Genomic DNA, 17,727 nt, shown 5'->3' with positions numbered 1-17,727 from the left:
TTGCACTTACAAAATGAATAAGTCACAGGGATGAAAGAGCATAGGGAATATAATCAAGGTATTGTAATAATGTATAGTGACAGATCATAGCTACACTTGTGAGCATAGCATAATGTATAGACTTGTTGAATTACTAGGTTATACACCCAAAACTAGTGTAACATTGTGTGTCAACTACAATTTTAAAAAAAGGTACAAGTAGTCATCTGGGAAAGTCAGAAAGTGAATGGTCTAAGGCAGTTCTCAAACTTTTTACTTTCAGGATCTGGTTACACTCTTAAATTATTGAGGAAAAAAAAGTTATTGAGAACCCTCAGCAGCTTCTGCTTATGGGGTTGTATCTATCAAGATTTACCAGTATTAATATTCACAACTGAGAAATCTTTAAAATATCTACAAGCACATAATCCATGGTCCATCATAGCAAAGACATCAGCACGGTCATGCAGCCTTTGGAAAACTCCACTATACAGTTGTGAGAAAATTAAAAGGCAAATAATGTCTTAGTTATAAAAGATTTTTGACCTTATGGAACTCCTAAAGGTATCCATCTCTGGACCCCTGCTAGGAGTCGCCAGACCATACTTTGAGAATATCTGGTCTAGAGAAATGGAATCAGGTGGTTGCATAGCCTAGGGTGCCCCACTGAGGTTAGGGATCATGAATTTAAAGCGAGACTAGTCTGAGTGTCATAGGTTTTCCTCCTTTACACCCAGTAGCCAAGTTGCAGGCAGAAGGGGAGAGCTGGATTTAACCAGGGTTGCACTTTACTCAAATGAGTATCACAAAAATCAAGAGAAGCTGGAGTTATCATGACTGCAGTATTTAAGCTAAGGAGGAAGGAAATGAAGACATGAAGGCAGTGAAGAGGTGGCAGGACCAAGAGTTCAAAAAAATTGTTGGATTTTAGGTATTAGAATAAGCCAGAAAGAAAAAAAGAATAGGATGCTTGACACTAAGAATACGGAGGGTAACTAATAATAGCTTCAAACTCCACAGCTAAAACTGAAGGGAAAGCTCCCTTTCCCTCTGAAATCTGCACCTCCCTCTATACTGCCCCCCATCACCCAAGCCTGAAACACAGGCTCATTCCAGACACTCCTGACTCCTGACAAGGCCCCGAGGCTTTGTCCGTTACAACTCTCCATCCTGTCCATCTTTTTGTCCCTCTCTATCCTTCCTTTCTCTGGCATGGCATTCACTGGCCGCCTCCTCCCCCGGCTGACCTTCAGCAGCAGCCTTGCTCACGCCCAATTCTGCCCCATCAAGCTCATCCTCCCCTCGGCTGGAGGTGAGCTCTGCACCATGAGGTCTCCCGTGATGGTCACCCTTCATCCGTGAAGTGATTGCACCGATTGAGGCGGAGGCATCAAACACGCCGGTATAGGCCATCAGCATGAATTTGGGGCCCATCGAGGTAGGAGAAGTAGGTAACATTACAGTGACATGAGGACACAGGAAAGAATACGAACAAAGAAAATGAAGGAGGCAATTCAAATTTCCATAGCATGTTTAAAGAGAAACCAGCAAAGGAAACAGGAGGGGACAGTAAAAACGATGAGAGAATGAGGAATGTGTAGGGTGGTAGGAATCAAGGGAGAGCTTCAGAAGGAACAGAAAAGGCCATGTCAAATGCCATAGAGAGTTTAAAATAATTTTGAACAGGGTCTGTTGTACTTAAAATTAGGAAATTGGTATCCATACTGAAACAAACATGTTCGCATTACAAACATGATATAATTTTCCCCCCATCAACGCAACAAAACACACACTTTCCCATTTCCCTCACCCTGGCAGTCCTGGGATTGCACCTCACCAATCAGGTCTCGGCACTTTAGCCTTTATCCCAGGCTCTGGTTCCTAGAGAGTCAGGTTAAGCCATCGAGTATGCCTACAGAGCAAGTGCTTACAGGGCCTTCATAGGACTTCACTACTTCACATGCAAAGATCTCAACTGGTGTCAAGTTTAACATTATGCTGACAGATTATCCAAGGGAATGTCACAAATGGCAAGGAGGTTAGGGACTTCTGAGAAGACTGATAAGGACATTATTTTGAACTGACTAAAACTGCGCACACCACTCTTTTTGGACAATGACCCCCTTTCACCTCCCTTCAGTATAACCCAGTCATCTTCACACAGCACCCCCTTGTTGGGGGGGGCAGGGAGTGCAGACCTATGTATTGAACACCCACCTTATGCTGAAACTAATAATCCTAGCTTTTAAAACAATGGACAGTTATGTATAGCAAAAATAAAGTTGCTGTTGTTTTAAAACCTTTTTTGAAAAAGTAGGAACAGCATCAAAGCCCAACTGCATGTTAGCTTGGAAGGAAACCCCGCGGACAGAAGTGATACACTCTTAGAAATGCTGTATCACCAACACTTGACAGTCAAAAACATGGAAATCGAGGACAGAGGAAACAGCATTCAGAAGAGGAGCAATCCGAGGCAGAAGTTTTAGGAACACATTAAATTTATCTTATATTATACACATATTTTCCCCCCCACACACTCCTTTGACCTTTTCTTTCCACTATTCCCTGAGTGATATCATCTGATCTCATGATTTTAAATACCACCTATACCCTGACGACTCCAAAATTCACGTCTCTATCCCAACTTCTTCATGGCCTGTTCAGCATCTCCGCTTAGCTGTCTACAGGGAGAGCATAATGTATATTACACTAACCGGCTCCCGATCTCCCTGCTCTCTTCAGACAGCCACCGAAAGCTCGCCGTGCTCCAGTAATCCCCAGCTTAGTAAAGGCAACTCTGTCTTTCCAATTTCTCAGGCCAACAGTTTGGAGTCATTCTTGGCTCCTCTCTTCTTCCCATGCACCAATCTGGCTCCATCAATAAACTCCTGCTGACTGTCCCTTCAAAACATTTGCAGAACTGAACTATTTCTCGCCATCTGCCCTGCCATCGCTCTGGTCAGAGCTGCCATCATCTCTTGCTGGAGAGACAATATTAGCCTGACTGCTTCCATTCTATTCTAGAGTCACCTCCCGGCACACAGCCAGAGTGACCCTGTTGAAAAGGTAAGTCAGGTCAGGGGACTTCCCATTTCACTCAGAGTGGAAAGTCAAAGTCCTTACAAGGACACATTAGCCTTAAAAATCTGGCTCCCATTTTCTCTGACCTCATCTTTCCCACACTTACTCTCCTCCAGCCACAGTGGCCTTGTTATTCCTCCAGTATTTAATTGACCTCAGGACCTTTGCACTTGGTACTCCCTCAGTCAGTAATCTTTCAAACATCCATATTCCTGCATTCCCTTACTTTCTTCAGGTCCCTGCTCAATTGTCACCTCCTCAGAGAAGCCCTTCTTGACTACCTTCTATGAAATCGAATCACATTTTGCTCTAGTCCCTTAATGGGTTGAAACCTCTTCATAGGACATGTTATATAGTCACCTCTTTATTGTCCATTTCCCCCACTAAAATATAAATCCTTTTAGGGCAGGAGTTTTGTTGCCTTTGTTTCTTGCCCAAGCCAGTATCTACAATAGTGCCTGGCAAATAGAACCAAATATTTGCTGAAAGAACCCTGAAAGCCTGAATAATTCATTTTAAGATAATTCAAAGTTTACCTATACCATACACAGTGGTCAGTAAATTCATCAAATGTATTACTCTCATCCTAGGACATAACCAAAAATTGTCCATTACAAAACAGTAAGATTAAGATAATCTCACTGATAGATCTAGGATTGGTTACAGGCACTCACAGAGACCTCCTTAACCACTAAAAAGGACATCAAGGCTACAACCATGCCCTTCCACAATGCACCCCCGATACAACTATCACAGATAGGCTCTTCTCTCCCAGAACTGTTTGTGCTTTATATTCTAGCTAAAACACTCTTTCGGATGAAAAATAAATCCAGTATATACAGATGCCAGATTTCTTGGACTTTCATGAATCATCTAGATTTTGTTTATTTTTTATAAAAGGAACATGTTAAATGTGTGACTAAATTTTGTTTAATGCCTACCTCTTGAATTCATTTTAAACAAATTCTAAGTCAGGATTTTTAAGAAAGTTTTTTTTTTTTTTAAAGACTGATTTCTTTGAGAGAGCATGAGTGGGGGGTGGGTAGCGGTGTGGAGGGGCAGAGGCAGAGGGAGAAGCAGACTCCCTGCTGATCAGGGAGCTCCAATGCGGGGCTCAGTGCCAGGATGCTGGAATAATGACCTGAGCCAAAGGCAAACACTTAACCAACTGAGCCACACAGGTGCCCCATTAAAAAAAAAAAAAGTACTTATTTCTGAACTGAAGATCCTTTTACCAACGTAGCAAGACTAAAAAGAGGCTGATAGGCACAGCCAGGAAGAACAATATGACCCTGGGATCCCATTTATAATTCTATTTTGAAGGATAATTTAAAACCTCAAAATTCAAACCTATTGTTGAGCAATTATTTGCAGTTTTGTTTTTGGGATTTTTTAAAATGCAAAAAAGGTAGAAGGCAAACAGTAAGAGAATGGAAGAAATGACACTCATTAGAGATAAACACTCTTATTAAAAGAGGCTACTCATTTTATAGCCTCTTACAGGATAATTAGAGACGGCCAATAAGCAAAACACCAACAAACTAAAATTTCCTTTGTCAATGTCTGTTCATCACGAAACTCTGAAGTGAAAACTTCTAGTTATTTCCTGGCCTAGAAGATCATGTGCTATAAGGAAATTCAAATTAATATCTTCCATAGAACCTAAATCAGCTGGACAGAATGACTCTTAGATACTTGAAGCGGCAAAAGCCACAAATACTAGTAATGACATCTCTAAATTCAGATGAACAAAGTCTGCTGGGATGCATGTCAGGATTTCACTAGGTTACTAGGTTATTCACTATGCAATATGAATATTGCTGATGGGGTATGAGTCATAACTAGAAGCAGCTAGAAAGATGCGAGTAGTTAGATGCAGAAGAGATGTCAGCCCAAAGAGGTTTACAGACCTTACAATAGTTTTAAAGTTTTGATTGCAACCTATTACTCTAAATATGGACAGCAGAAAAGAAATGTTTTAAGTAATTTTACTAATGGTGAACACCTTTTAAGTGCTGGGCGCTGCAGGTATGTTAAATAGGTCACCTTGTTTCACAAAATCATTAGTGTCATTTGAGGATTTAATGACAGTCTGTATAATACAACTCATCTATCCAGCACTCAGCTGTTCAGCAACTTTCTCTCTCTGCAATGTGGTCAAGAACGAAGGAAAGACAGCCATCATCATTTCAGGTACTAGCCTTCAGGGGTTCACTTTTTGTGAGAAGCCCTCACTCACAGTGCATTACAGAGAAAATTGCATTGAATTTGAAACCAGAAAGCTCAGGACTGGACAGGCTTAAGAATCTAAAAGCAAAATAGCCTCAGGAAAGTCATTCAGCTGTTTACCTCATTATAACCTGGTGGCTTATCTGATGGCACAGAGTAATAATTCCTTTAGGGCAAGGATCCTGGTGTTCACCGTGGTACCCCCAGTAGGGAATCACGTTCTTAGAGCATCATATGTGCTCAATCTTCAGTCATGATGCCTATAATGACACTCCTCAGTGATCAGAAAGATTACATTACATTGACTATATTAAACAAAGAGCAAAAACATTGAAGATATTCATCCACTGTTAACATTCCAATATAGGTTGGAAGATTAAAAGAGATCCTCAGCTGTCCAGAAACCCTGAGGGTTCCAGGAAACTGAAGTTTCAGAAAGTGCACACAATGCTATATTCCCTGCTGGTGGGCCAAAGCATCCTGACCCACACTGCCTCCTGAGGCTATAGGCCAGGTGGAAGATGGTGATCTGTAAACTCTACAACCAACTGCAGCTCCCTGCAGAACTCTGCTCAGAATAGCAGCTTTCCAGCTTCATGGAAATGTCTGTTAAATCCCTTAACAGGAGGCACCTGGGTGACTCAGACAGTTAAGCGTCTGCCTTAGGCTCAGGTCGTGATCCCAGGGTCCTAGTATCAAGTCCCAGGATGTCTGGCTCCCTGCTCAGTGGGGAGTCTGCTTCTCCCTCTCTCTCTGCCCCTCCACCTGCTGGTGCTCTGTTTCCCTCTCTCTCTCTCTCTCTCAAATCTTAAAAAACAAAAACAAACAAAAAAACCCACACACCCTTAACAGGATATCCAGAATTGAGACAACTCTGAAGGGGTCCAGAGATTTGGCAATCATCACCCAAGATTATGGGAAAGTATATAATAATTTATCTCCCTTCCAAAATCATATGGTTCTCACCACTTGCAAGCCTGTTCTGTCTGGGAGACTGCTAACCAGCTGACTGCAGGCAAATAGGATAGGCAAGGGATGCAGAATTTGGGGTGCAGAGGGACCCTGGTGAAACACTAACATGAAGAGAGGAATTATTCAATTTTGTTTTAAGTTGAATATTTTTTTATTTACAAGGAGAAAAAGATGTGCTGAATGGCGTTTAAGATCTTTCTGCACAGAAACTTTCTCAGAGGACCACAAAACTGCTCTTCCTCTGAGCAGTGACTTTCGAGTTGACTCTAGGATGCACACAGCCTCCCAGAGTTGTTAGGTTTCTTCTTCTTTTATACCCCTCGAAGAGGCACCTCCCAGCAAGGCTACAGGAGCCAAGCGTGCACCACACCACATGAGCAAGCCCTGAATGAAGGAAAGCACAACCTCTAGCGAAACTTCTTGTTTCCTGTCGGTGCTGAGAGGGGTTGGCCTCGCTCCTTCTCACATGGCTTAAGAAGAGCTGTAAACACAGCCAAGCTCGCCAGCTGGCCAAAAGCTCGAGGGGCTTTCGGGGACAACCGCTGCACGGTGCTCCCTCTTCCTCCCTTTGGCCAGTGTCATTCCTGTACAGATAACGGTACCGGAACGCCCTCCACTTCCTAGAGTCATCATTTATGTTATGGTTCCTCTTTCAAGAAAACATGGGGACGAAACGCAAAGCAAAAGAACAGACTAAAAGCAAAATCACCCCCATCACCTCAATTGATCCCTCACCATTGTGATTGTAAAACGACTGAATCACATTCCTTTTGTTGCCCTACACTCACACAAACGCACAGAAGTAGATGAAGGGCACCCTAAGACAGTTTTTGTCCCCCCGCCTCACAGAAAGCCTTTACGAAATCCTCATACCATCTCCGGACGCAGGACTTCAGCATTCTGCTAAAGACCTAAACCACCTAAACCATTTCAAGCCAAGGTACGAAAAGCCGAAGCAATCCCCAAAGCTGAAGGCTGGGAGGCAGGGCAAGCTGAGCGCACCTAGATGTTTGCATTTACACAAAGAAATTAGCCGACTGATTAATGGGAGACGCCGGCTGGAGGCGGAGGCGCCCGCGCCGGCTCCCTTACCTGGGACATCTGCGGCCTCAGGTTGATCTCCTTCAGGTTGATGGAGTGCGCCCGGAGATTGTTGAGCAGCTGGCAGAGCAGGACTCCATCGCGGAGGGTCTGCGCCAGGTCGAACACCTGCGCCGAGTCCCAGGTCACCCGGTGGTTGGCAGGCAGCACCTTGCAGTGGATGAGCCACTGCGCGCACTGCTTCCACGGCTCCATGCCCGACGGCTCCGGGACGCGGCCCGGCCGGGGCAGGAGGCGAGGATGCGGCCGCCGCCGCCGAGGTTCCTCCACGCCCCGCCGACGCCAGCCGCAGCCCGCCCCTGCCCTGCGGGGGTACGGGCGCCGCGGCCGCCGGGTCGGGGGCTCCGCGCGGGGCTCGGGTCCGGTCCCGGCCCGGCTCCTCCTCCTCCGCCCGGCCGCAGCTGCAGCGAGTCCCGCGCGCTCTCCGTGCGCCCCGGCCGGCTCCGCGGCGGCAGCGCACAGGCTTCCGACTCGCGAGCCCGGCGCCCGGCAACTGAGCATGCCCAGCGCGCCGGCCGGTCTCGCTGCCGTCTGCGAGTCCCCAGAGGCGCGGTGGGAGAGCGCCGCCGCCCCGGCCTGGGGTCGGTGCCCGGAGCGGGGGAGCCCAGTGCCCCCGCCCACCTCGAGCCCGCAGGTTTGCGGAGCGCACAGCCCCCCACCCCTCCCCCCGCGGACGTCCGGGGATTTTTCCCTCGGGGCGGCTTCCCGGTTTGGGGAAAGTGGGGCTGAACACTGTAATACAGAGGGGCTCCTACAGGGATCCCCCTACCCCCGATGGGGACTGCAGTTTTTTAAAGGGTCCCAGGGGAGCGAAAGATTAATTGGGGCACCAGGACTCCCAAGAGAAATGAAAAAGGGGCCCAGAGCATCTTGAGAACGCAGTGCTGAAAGTTTTAGAGATCGTCACCCCTCACCCCTTCCCGTTCTAGCCCCTAAATTCCCTTCGTGCAGAGGATTCCTGTGTCTCCAAGTTAGTTGCTGGTGAGGACGTTTTGGCACCTTAAAAGTGTGTGCGCAGACGCCTGCGGAAACCTGCCCCTAACCCCGGAGCCTATTTCGACGCCAGGTGTTTTTTCACTTAGAGACGGTTTCCCTCTCAGACCGGTAACTGCCCAACGCCACAGTCCTGGCGCTCTTCTGACCGCCCAGAAAGCTGCAGGGGAGAAATAGGCCGGTGAGACGCCCTCCGAGCGCAGGCGGCCCACTGCGCATGCGCCGGTGACCCGGGACCAGGTTGGAGAGCAATTAGCATCCGTCCTCAGCTGTGGGGGTCGGGCCAAGCTCTGGGACCCTTAGCAAACTTGGAACACGCCCCCAGAATTCAGAATTGACTGAGGCAGCGCATTCACATTTCTTACATCCCTTGCGGACTCCTAACTGGACCGCTTTTCCTCCCACTGCCCCTCAAAACCAAGAACAATGTTTAAACTATTCATGGTAAGATACTACCACATTGAGCTCTTACTGCTGTATAAATGTGGTCGTGGCTCACCCTTTCCAGATGAATCCTTTTAAATTTTGAAAATAAAAAGTGGGATTTTAGATTTTTTTTATTGTATTACACTTCCCTAACTCAAATTCTCTATTATGAAACATTAATTTGATAAGGTGAAAATTTTTTTCTTAATATATTTGATCTGTAAAGGACAGGGACTGGGTCCTTTTCCATTAGCCTGTGAAAAGCGTAGCACACGGCGTACGCTGAGCGTTAAACAATAAATCAGCCGGAGGATTTCCTTTCCTCACATACATCCTTCCCCAGCAGTTTCCCCTTGTGTTCAATCCAGATTACATCAATGGCACCATGTTTCCTAAACTACAACTTTGGCAAATAAATCATACTAAACTTTACATATTTTTAGAAACAAAAATCCAACACATCTGAATCACCATGTAACACATGATCCGGCATAAAGAGAAATCAAATTGGGAAAGAAGTTGCATTTTAAAAAAATAATAACTAGAAGTAAAAATTACATTTCAGGTAGCATTAGATTACCCTTGAGTTTGTAGGACATTTCCAAAACTCAGATAACATACTCTCTACCAAGAGGCAGAGGAGGGTTTAGAGCTTGAGCCTGGCTAGTTTCTAGCAACATGACCTTGAGAAAATTACAAAATGCCTCTAACCTTCAGTTTCCACATATGTAAAATGGGAAAAATAATCCCTCATAGTGCTGTCGTCAGGATCAAATGATACAATACCTTGCTTTTCAAAATGCAGTCTCTGGGCCAGCAGCACCACCACCCGAAAGCTTGTTAGAAATGGAGACTCTCAGACGCTACCCCCAGACTGAATGAAGCAGAGCCTACCTTTTAAACAAGATCCCCAGGTGACACGTATTTGTGCTAAAGTCTGAGAAGCACTGATACAATGCATAAAACATGTGGTACCTAACAGTAAGAGCTCCATAACATTAACCAATAGATTTTAGTTCACAAAAAGGCAGCAATGACCAAACAAATCCTGTTTTTTTACGATTCATATGTATTATAATATATATACTATTACTTCAAAACGTAATACTTCTCAAAAACAGTGAGCCAGAGAGTGGAGAGAAGGGCAAGAGGAAAAGCCATGGAAGGCCTAGAAGGGGGCTATTAGAAGTGCAGGATTCTTCAAGTAAACAAGGAGCTAAGTGGCAAAATGTGAGTCATGTGGAACTCATTAAAGTGTCAGAAATTGGACAACAATGAAAACGGGCTTTTTTGAGCTGTCAGGCGAGGTTGTTTTCTTTTAAAATCTTACTACCTAGTGATAATGACCAGCTGGGGGATAAGGATTAAATTTTGTCAAGTGGAAACCCCTTGCTAGTGCTAGGCCCTTGCTCCCATGAAGGCCATTCTTACACGTGGGACTTGGGACTTAGGACTCGGTGGACCCACTGCCCTGAAACCTGCATTAGCTCCTGCGGTACACCCACACTCTGCCTTTTACCGAAGGCCAAGCCCTCTATTGGGCACTTGACAAAATTAACTGCAAAGTAGAAGATGTTCCCCTTTCCTAACAGACGAAGAAACGATATCAAAGGCAGTAAGCACCCCCTTCTTCTGGGTTACGAAGTTCACAACAGGGTGTGAGTGTGATTGGCCTCCATGTCTGTGCTGTTTCTATTCAAAGCTGCTCCCCATTATAATAATTACTGTAGGGAGTTTAATTACTAGTTTAAATCTCTCCCCGCTAGACTGAAACACCTTGAAGGCAAGGATGGTAACTTATTCATCTTCAAATTCCCAGAACCAACCTTGGTGACTGGCACACCATAAGCATTCAATAAATATTAGTTGAGGGGCGCCTGGGTGGCACAGCGGTTAAGCGTCTGCCTTCGGCTCAGGGCGTGATCCCGGCGTTATGGGATCGAGCCCCACATCAGGCTCCTCCGCTATGAGCCTGCTTCTTCCTCTCCCACTCCCCCTGCTTGTGTTCCCTCTCTGGCTGGCTGTCTCTCTGTCGAATAAATAAATAAAATCTTTAAAAAAATAATAATAAAAATAAATAAATAAATAAATAAATATTAGTTGAGTAAGTGAGTAATGAATGAACAAATGAGCTATGTTGTCTCCTTCTACTCTCTCTGCCCTCTCTTCCTGGTAGTGAAAAGATCAGGGAGCATTCACAGTGTAACTGTCAGGGCACATGGGGAGAAGGTCTGCTCCTTCCTGTGTGTCCTGTGAACCTTTCTGGGTCCTCCAGGTGCCCTCTCTTCTCTCTTGCATTGCTCTGCGGTTCGGAGCTTTGCCTCAGCCCTAGGTAGTATAAAAATGGGCAACAGTATGGGTGGTGTCTGAGCTTCAGGAAACAGGAAAGACAAGAAGGCAACAGATGATGGTTATCACACACTAGGGCTCTTCCTACGTTCAAAATTACACCATAATCAGAAAGTAAGGATTTGAGAATTCACTAGGTTATGCATCAACCCTAATATACCAAAGGACTGCACAGGAGATGAAAGCCACATAAATTCATTTCTTGCTATACAATTTGTGCTGTCACTCAGTCCTCAGCGATTTTTTTCTTTTTATTATTTCAACTGCTAAGGTTACAAAAGCACTAATATCTATCTACCACGAAGAAATTCAGAAACCCGGATTTCTTATTCTTTATTTATTTTATGTCACAGAAGTGAATCATCAATGCTATAAAGCATATCAAAGATAAATCTATTCATGAAAGCATTACAAACACAAAACCATAAATATGGTGGACTGCAAACTGAAATCCAGGCTCTCTGTTGGGTTAATTTTCTTCAACTACAATCAAATGTAGTTTGGTTTCACAACCATTAGGGATACGGGCTTTAAGTTCCTAGTTTCTGTTTTAAAAATAAATACCAGAGAACCACTGTAAAGATAGGATGGGTTAGAGCGGGATTTCTATAGCAATCATTCTTTCAATAACTGTGAGCGTATTTCATCAAATCAGTGTGAATCTGTGAATTTAAATATTTTTAGGTATAACTGAGCAGGATCTTGTTAGGACCACAGGATTTTCCTTTCTCTTCTGACATGTTTAAGCCCTAAAACAATAATAACAACAACAGCAATGATGATGATAATGGCCCTTATTCAAATTATCACTTAGCATCTAACAAAAGAAATTTGCTTGCAATAACTTATGACACAAAAAGCCTCCATAGTTGCAGCCTAAAAAGGAGCATAAGAACATGACCCGAAGTCTTTGTGCTACAAGGGGTGGACTAATAAAATACTAATTAGCTAACTAATGTCCAAATAAATGAAAATATAAGTGTTCCTACTCCCTCTCCACTGTGGATACACACACACACACAATGAAGCTCCAAAGGTTTAATTCACCAAATTAACTGCACCTCAGCTGGATCTTCTGCGAGTCTGGTTCACATTAAACATGCTGCCGCCCTCAGGCCCTGGTTAGACATTAGTCTGCTCTCCAACATTAGCAGCAATACATGTACACATTATGTTTTAAATACGACTGAGAAGGCTGGACTTGCCGGGAAAAGCTAAATAGCTAAATAACTGTGTATTCCTGTAAGCAACTAAGGGCCTTGATCTAATTTGTGGAACATTTCAATTTTATTTGCATGTTGATATAAATAAATCGTCAAAGAGACAGCTCTTCATACTGAGATGGTGAATATTAAAATCTGATGTGGGAAGTCTGAACTGTCTCTGTTTCCATAAAATCCTATGCCTATCACAATCATTATACTGAGTTCCTCATAGAATTATTATCTCCTGAAGTGTCTGACATCACAACTACCACCACCTTCCCTGAACTCCACACTGCCCCTCCAGTGAGCTCTTTGGGAACAGGGACTATATCTAATTCATGTCATATCTCCAATGCGTAGCACCAAGTAGGAGATGGACAGACGGACGAATGGGTGGATGGATGGATGGATGGATGGATAGATGGGTGAGTGGATGAACAGATGGATGGTGGACACATGGATGGATAGATGGGTGAGTGGATGGAGGGGTAGATGGATGGGCAGGTGGGTGGGTGGGTAAATGAAACGAGTAGGATGTAAATCACATGATTATAGCAATTCTAAGAGAGGAGAACAGCAAAGCTAAAGTTCGATTTACTATTTCCACGTGTCACCCAGATGTATTCCAGCCACACAATAACCTTGGGAAAACAAAGCAATACTGCAGAATGGGTTGGCTTTACCCATGGGAAGAGACTACAGGAGTACTAGAAAGTGCCCCTGTTCCCCCACCCCAAAGCAAACAAAAAACCTATTTCATTTATTTTTGTTTGAATGTCTTTCAACAACTAAAACCCATTATCACACAACTAGGAACTACCTGAGGGAGCGAGCATATTTAATTATGCCTGAGATCAGATCACAGCTACAATATATTGAGTTCTTATAAACACTGACGGCTAGCTACCGAACTATGTGCTTTCTATGCTTTGTCTTATTTGATTCTTATAATCTCTCTAAGGTAGGTTCTGTTATTTCCCTCATTTTATAGATGGAGAAACCAAGACTCAGAAAGCCCAATGCTCTTGCCCAAATTCAAGCAGCCAGTAAGTGGCAGAACAAGCATGGGAGCCCAAACACTGTGAGGCCAAGATCCACACGTGTCACGATGTTGCCATTCTGCCACGCTGGAGATTGAAAATACAGAGAGAGTCCCAAGGGCAGACTCCAAAAAGACGGCTTCACACATAGCCAAGTGTGAATGCACCACACCTATGCAAACTCAGTCAAAAAGCACAGTTTCAGTATTTACATAAATGAAATTCCCCTCTATTGCTATTCAAATATCAGGAAAAGAAGCAAAATCTGCTTGGTAAAGTAACGTTTTAATTCTTTATTCCTATGTTTTAAATATTCCATTTTTAAATGTTTTTTAAAGTTTCTTAAGTATTCCATGTATTCATTTTGGTTGTTAAGCTTTTGCTTTATAGTGTTATGCTGTGTTATGTTCCAGAGTGACATGGGGTTTTGAAGTACTGTGCTTTAGAAAACTCATGGGTATGTTTTCTGATCATCAGACTCATTATGGCAACGCAGGAGTGATTTAACAAAAAGGCTCACCAGCTTTTGGGGAATTCACATGAGAATGCTAAAAAGCACCAAAATGGAAATCTAATGTGCCTTATTAATCTCACACATGTGCACCCAGACGCTCTCACATTTATATATTTTTGCAGACTGTTTATGCTCTATTTTGCAATGTTGGCATTAGGTTACCTGTAAAATCATACACTGGTTTTTATTGCACATACAAACACAAAGGGAGACTCACTGGCAACAGTAGAAGAACATCATGTATCTGGCTGGAATTGAAACACAATAACCATTTCTGTTTCAAACTGTTTGGTTTGTTGCTGGCTACAACTTTGAAGTTGTTCTTACAGAAATTTCCTAGATTTAGGAAATAACTTATGTGTTCTTCTCTCTGCTTTCTCTCCTCTCTGACATTTCTCAGAAACTAAAATTTAGGACTGTTTAGATCAGAATATAGCCTTAGGGTATAAGAAGGAAAGGGGTAAATCAAAGGAGGATTGCTCCGAAAGAACAATAATTCAGATTATTTTAAAGAGAGAAGAGGATGCAATGGTAGACCTGAAAAAAAAAAAAAACAAAAAACAAGATAACTATTCTTATATGTTTTAAATGTCAGTATATATAGGAAGAACAATCATTCTTAAAAAAATGAAAAATTATTGTCCATTACCAAAGAAAAAACTGGCAATATAGCAAATCTGATTCACCTACCTCATTTAACAAATATTTAGCACTTTCTAAGTGTAAAACAGTCTTCTAAAGTTTATATGGAGTTACAGAGTAAAAGTAAAACAGGGTTCTATACTAAATCTCTGTGAAAATTTACTTACCATTGTCAGACTAGGTTATGAAAGATGGCACAAAGATCCCAGGTGTTTCTATGTGGTGGTGTTTTTTGTTATTGTTGTTTCATTTTTTTTTTTAAGATTTTTATTTATCTATTTGTCAGAGAGAGAGAGCACAAGCAGGGGTGAGGGGCAGAAGGAGAGGGGGAAGCAGACTCCCCCACAGCAGGGAGCCCGATAAGGGACTCAATCCCAGGACCCGGGGTTCATGACCTGAGCCTAAGGCAGATGCTTGACCGACTGAGCCACCCAGGCATTTGATGGTTTTTATCTAATGTTCACTGCTTACAAGAGCTGATACTCGAGTAAACTTACAAACAGGTACAAAGCTGGAAGGATAGAACACAGAAGACCTTTCTCTTGGGGTCCGCCCTAGGCCGAGAAGGGCAGCCAGCTACATTAAGTCTATTCTCTTCTAGAATCCTGCTGTCTCCACACTTGTGGCCCCTTCCCTCTCTCTACTTAATCACTGTAAGTGCCACGGACAGGAATAACTTCAGCAGGGTCCCCAGGCCTCGCAAAACTTAACATTGATGCATCTTAATAAAGCAAAATGAGTTGAAGGCATTAATTAGAAACTCCACAATGTTGAGCGTCCTGACTAACCAAGGTAATTCTCAGCGAAACACCCCTGCCCTCCAAGTTATCAGCAGGAATCTCCCAGGCGGCCCTGCTTCTGCGCTAAGTGGTTCCGCCGTTCTCACAAAACAATGGGAGAGGAGCTGCCGCGGGCTGCTGGGGAAGACGGGTGATCAATACTAGCACTAGGGCTGTGGGCTTCCGGCCTGCCTCCACCCCACTGATGGGGAACTGGGTTACTTGCATCAAAGCGAAGGAGATTTGGCTGCTGGCTGTCTATCAGTGCCTTTCATTTTGATCTGTCTCCTATCTGAAGGTGCCGGGGAGGAGGTGGCCGCTGGCTGAAATCTCTCTTTACACTGCTTTGCTGTGATCCGTGCGTAGATGGTAGAAACTGTGGCCCCACACCCATGGAAGTTATCAGTTTAATTTTTAGTAAAAGTGAAAAGGAGGCAGATGCCGCCAACCCAAAGCCAGTGGGTCTCTGGCATCAGAATGAGGACCAGCAGGAAGGTCGCTACTACATTTGGTTTGGATATTCTGCACCGGATCTCTGCCTAATAATTGCCTTTCTCATGCTTATGACATTTCTCACATTCAGCGATTAAAAGCTCAACTGTTCTTTAATAATGTCTCATGGAATATATATGAAGGTGGCCATAGTTTCATTATAGATGTAAAAGTATTTCTCATCTGGAAGGAGCTGGAAACTAGTATCAGTGAAGAAATTCTTGTATTTCTTTTTAAATAATAATCTCATGTGAAGTTGGCTTTAACTACCCTTTTCCACTTCTTTCATTTGAAGGTATAGGTAATATTTTGCTGTTTTGGGGAAACTGATCCAAATGAGATATGGGTTTAAAGATATTCTGTATTTCGAATCTGTCGTTCCCTCCAGATTTTCTACCCGAAAGTTCTCCACGATGTTCTCATACCCAGCTGATAAACTGGGGAAAAAACAAGCCTTAAATTTCACTTTTCAAAGGATCTTTCAAGAATGAGCCAAGCAATGGTCAATTTGCAGGAGGACTAAAAACCAAATTGCCATCTCATTCCAGCTACACACTGTGGCAAATGAGAGCAGCTGTTAAATGAATGTGGCCAGTGGACCCAGTTCCTACAACTCAGCCATACAAGCCATGCTATGCTCCATGGCCACAAAATGTGGCTCTAACCTAAGTGAGATCTGTAGCCAATGTGTATGATGAATGAGTGGGGGGTTCAGTGAAGCTGGAGCACATCCCTTTGCCAATATTAAACTCCTACAAGCCCAGGTAAAGGGCTGCCTCCTCGGGAAAGCCTTCCCTGATAATGAATGACAATCTCATCCTTGCCTGACCACCGCCACTCAACCTATCCCCACCAGTATCATTTCTACCTTGTCTTATGGTTATTTTTGTTGGTCTTAAGAGCAATCCTTAAGGAAACAGTGTCTGGTTCATCTAGGAATTCCCAAGAACTCACTAAATATTTATTGATAAATGAGTGTTCTCAGACCTATCACTTTAGACATGCTATCTCTAGTCCTTTTTTTAAAAGATTTTATTTATTTATTTGAGAGAGAGAGAGAGAGAGTATGAGCAGGGCAGGGAGGGGTAGAGGGAGAGGGAGAAGCAGTCTCCCTGCTCAGAGCCCAAAGGGCTTGATCCCAGGGCGCTGGGATCATGACCTGAGCTGAAGGCAGCCACTTAACTGACCGAGACACCAAGTCAACCCTACTATCTCTAGTTTTAAGCCACAAAATTTTTCATATTACTTCCAGCATTCTTATGCATAATTAATTTTCTGTTGTCTAGATTTGCCGTATTGAAAGTTTTCTCTAAAAGTTTTGGGAAAAGTGTAAGAAGCAGCCTTGAAGGGATAAAAAGTATGGGTGTAGGGGGGTAGTGGTAGCTGGAAACAGGGGACCAATATAACTAAAAACGGTTATGATCCATCCAATTTAAAAACAAAATCATTCCTGGGGTTCCTGGGTGGCTCAATCGGTTAAGTGTCCAAATCTTGATTTCAGCTCAGGTCATGACTTCAGGGTTCTGTGCTGAGCATGGGGCCTGCTTAAGATTCTCTCTCCCTCTCCCTCTGCTCCTCCCCTGCTCATGCGTGCATACCCACTCTCTCTCTCTCTAAAAAACAAAACAAAACAAAAACATTCCAAAAGTGCTGAAGAAGATAAAGTATCTAGTGCAATTGTAGTGTTAAATGCTATCTATTTAGTATTGATAAGCAATTACTATGAGCAAATAAAAATGTGATTTAAAACAAAAATATGTTTAATAGAAGTCTCAGAATTCTTTTTCAAAAATCCTAAATCATACCTCATTTATAAGAGGTGTGTAGTCTATTTGTTTTTCAGAGGGATTTTCTCCACAGTGTCTGAACTATACATGATTTGTGTGAGAGAGATAAGTCCTTCCAGCTGTTGAAAATTAGCTTAG

The 17,727-nt window shown here is 43.5% G+C and overlaps 1 protein-coding gene across 2 annotated transcripts in view; it reads right to left on the bottom strand.

Moving 5' to 3' along the window:
• Positions 1 to 7,634, bottom strand: part of VAV3 (vav guanine nucleotide exchange factor 3) — a 338,168-nt gene extending 330,534 nt beyond the window's left edge. Inside the window, exon 1 of one of the 2 annotated variants that reach the window (XM_040626968.1) lies at positions 7,354 to 7,634. In XM_040626968.1, the coding sequence (XP_040482902.1) occupies positions 7,354 to 7,557 (204 nt within the window). In that variant the 5' untranslated portion in view covers positions 7,558 to 7,634. The remainder of the gene's footprint in view (positions 1 to 7,353) is intronic. The other variant, XM_008704211.2, reaches the window with a different exon arrangement.
• Between the last annotated feature and the right edge of the window lie 10,093 nt (positions 7,635 to 17,727).

Source organism: Ursus maritimus, unplaced genomic scaffold, assembly GCF_017311325.1.
Source record: "Ursus maritimus isolate PB19 unplaced genomic scaffold, ASM1731132v1 scaffold_12, whole genome shotgun sequence".
In the NCBI taxonomy this organism is placed as follows: domain Eukaryota; kingdom Metazoa; phylum Chordata; class Mammalia; order Carnivora; family Ursidae; genus Ursus; species Ursus maritimus.
The sequence above is the reverse complement of the archived record's forward strand: the minus strand, read 5'-3'. Positions and strand labels throughout refer to the sequence as shown.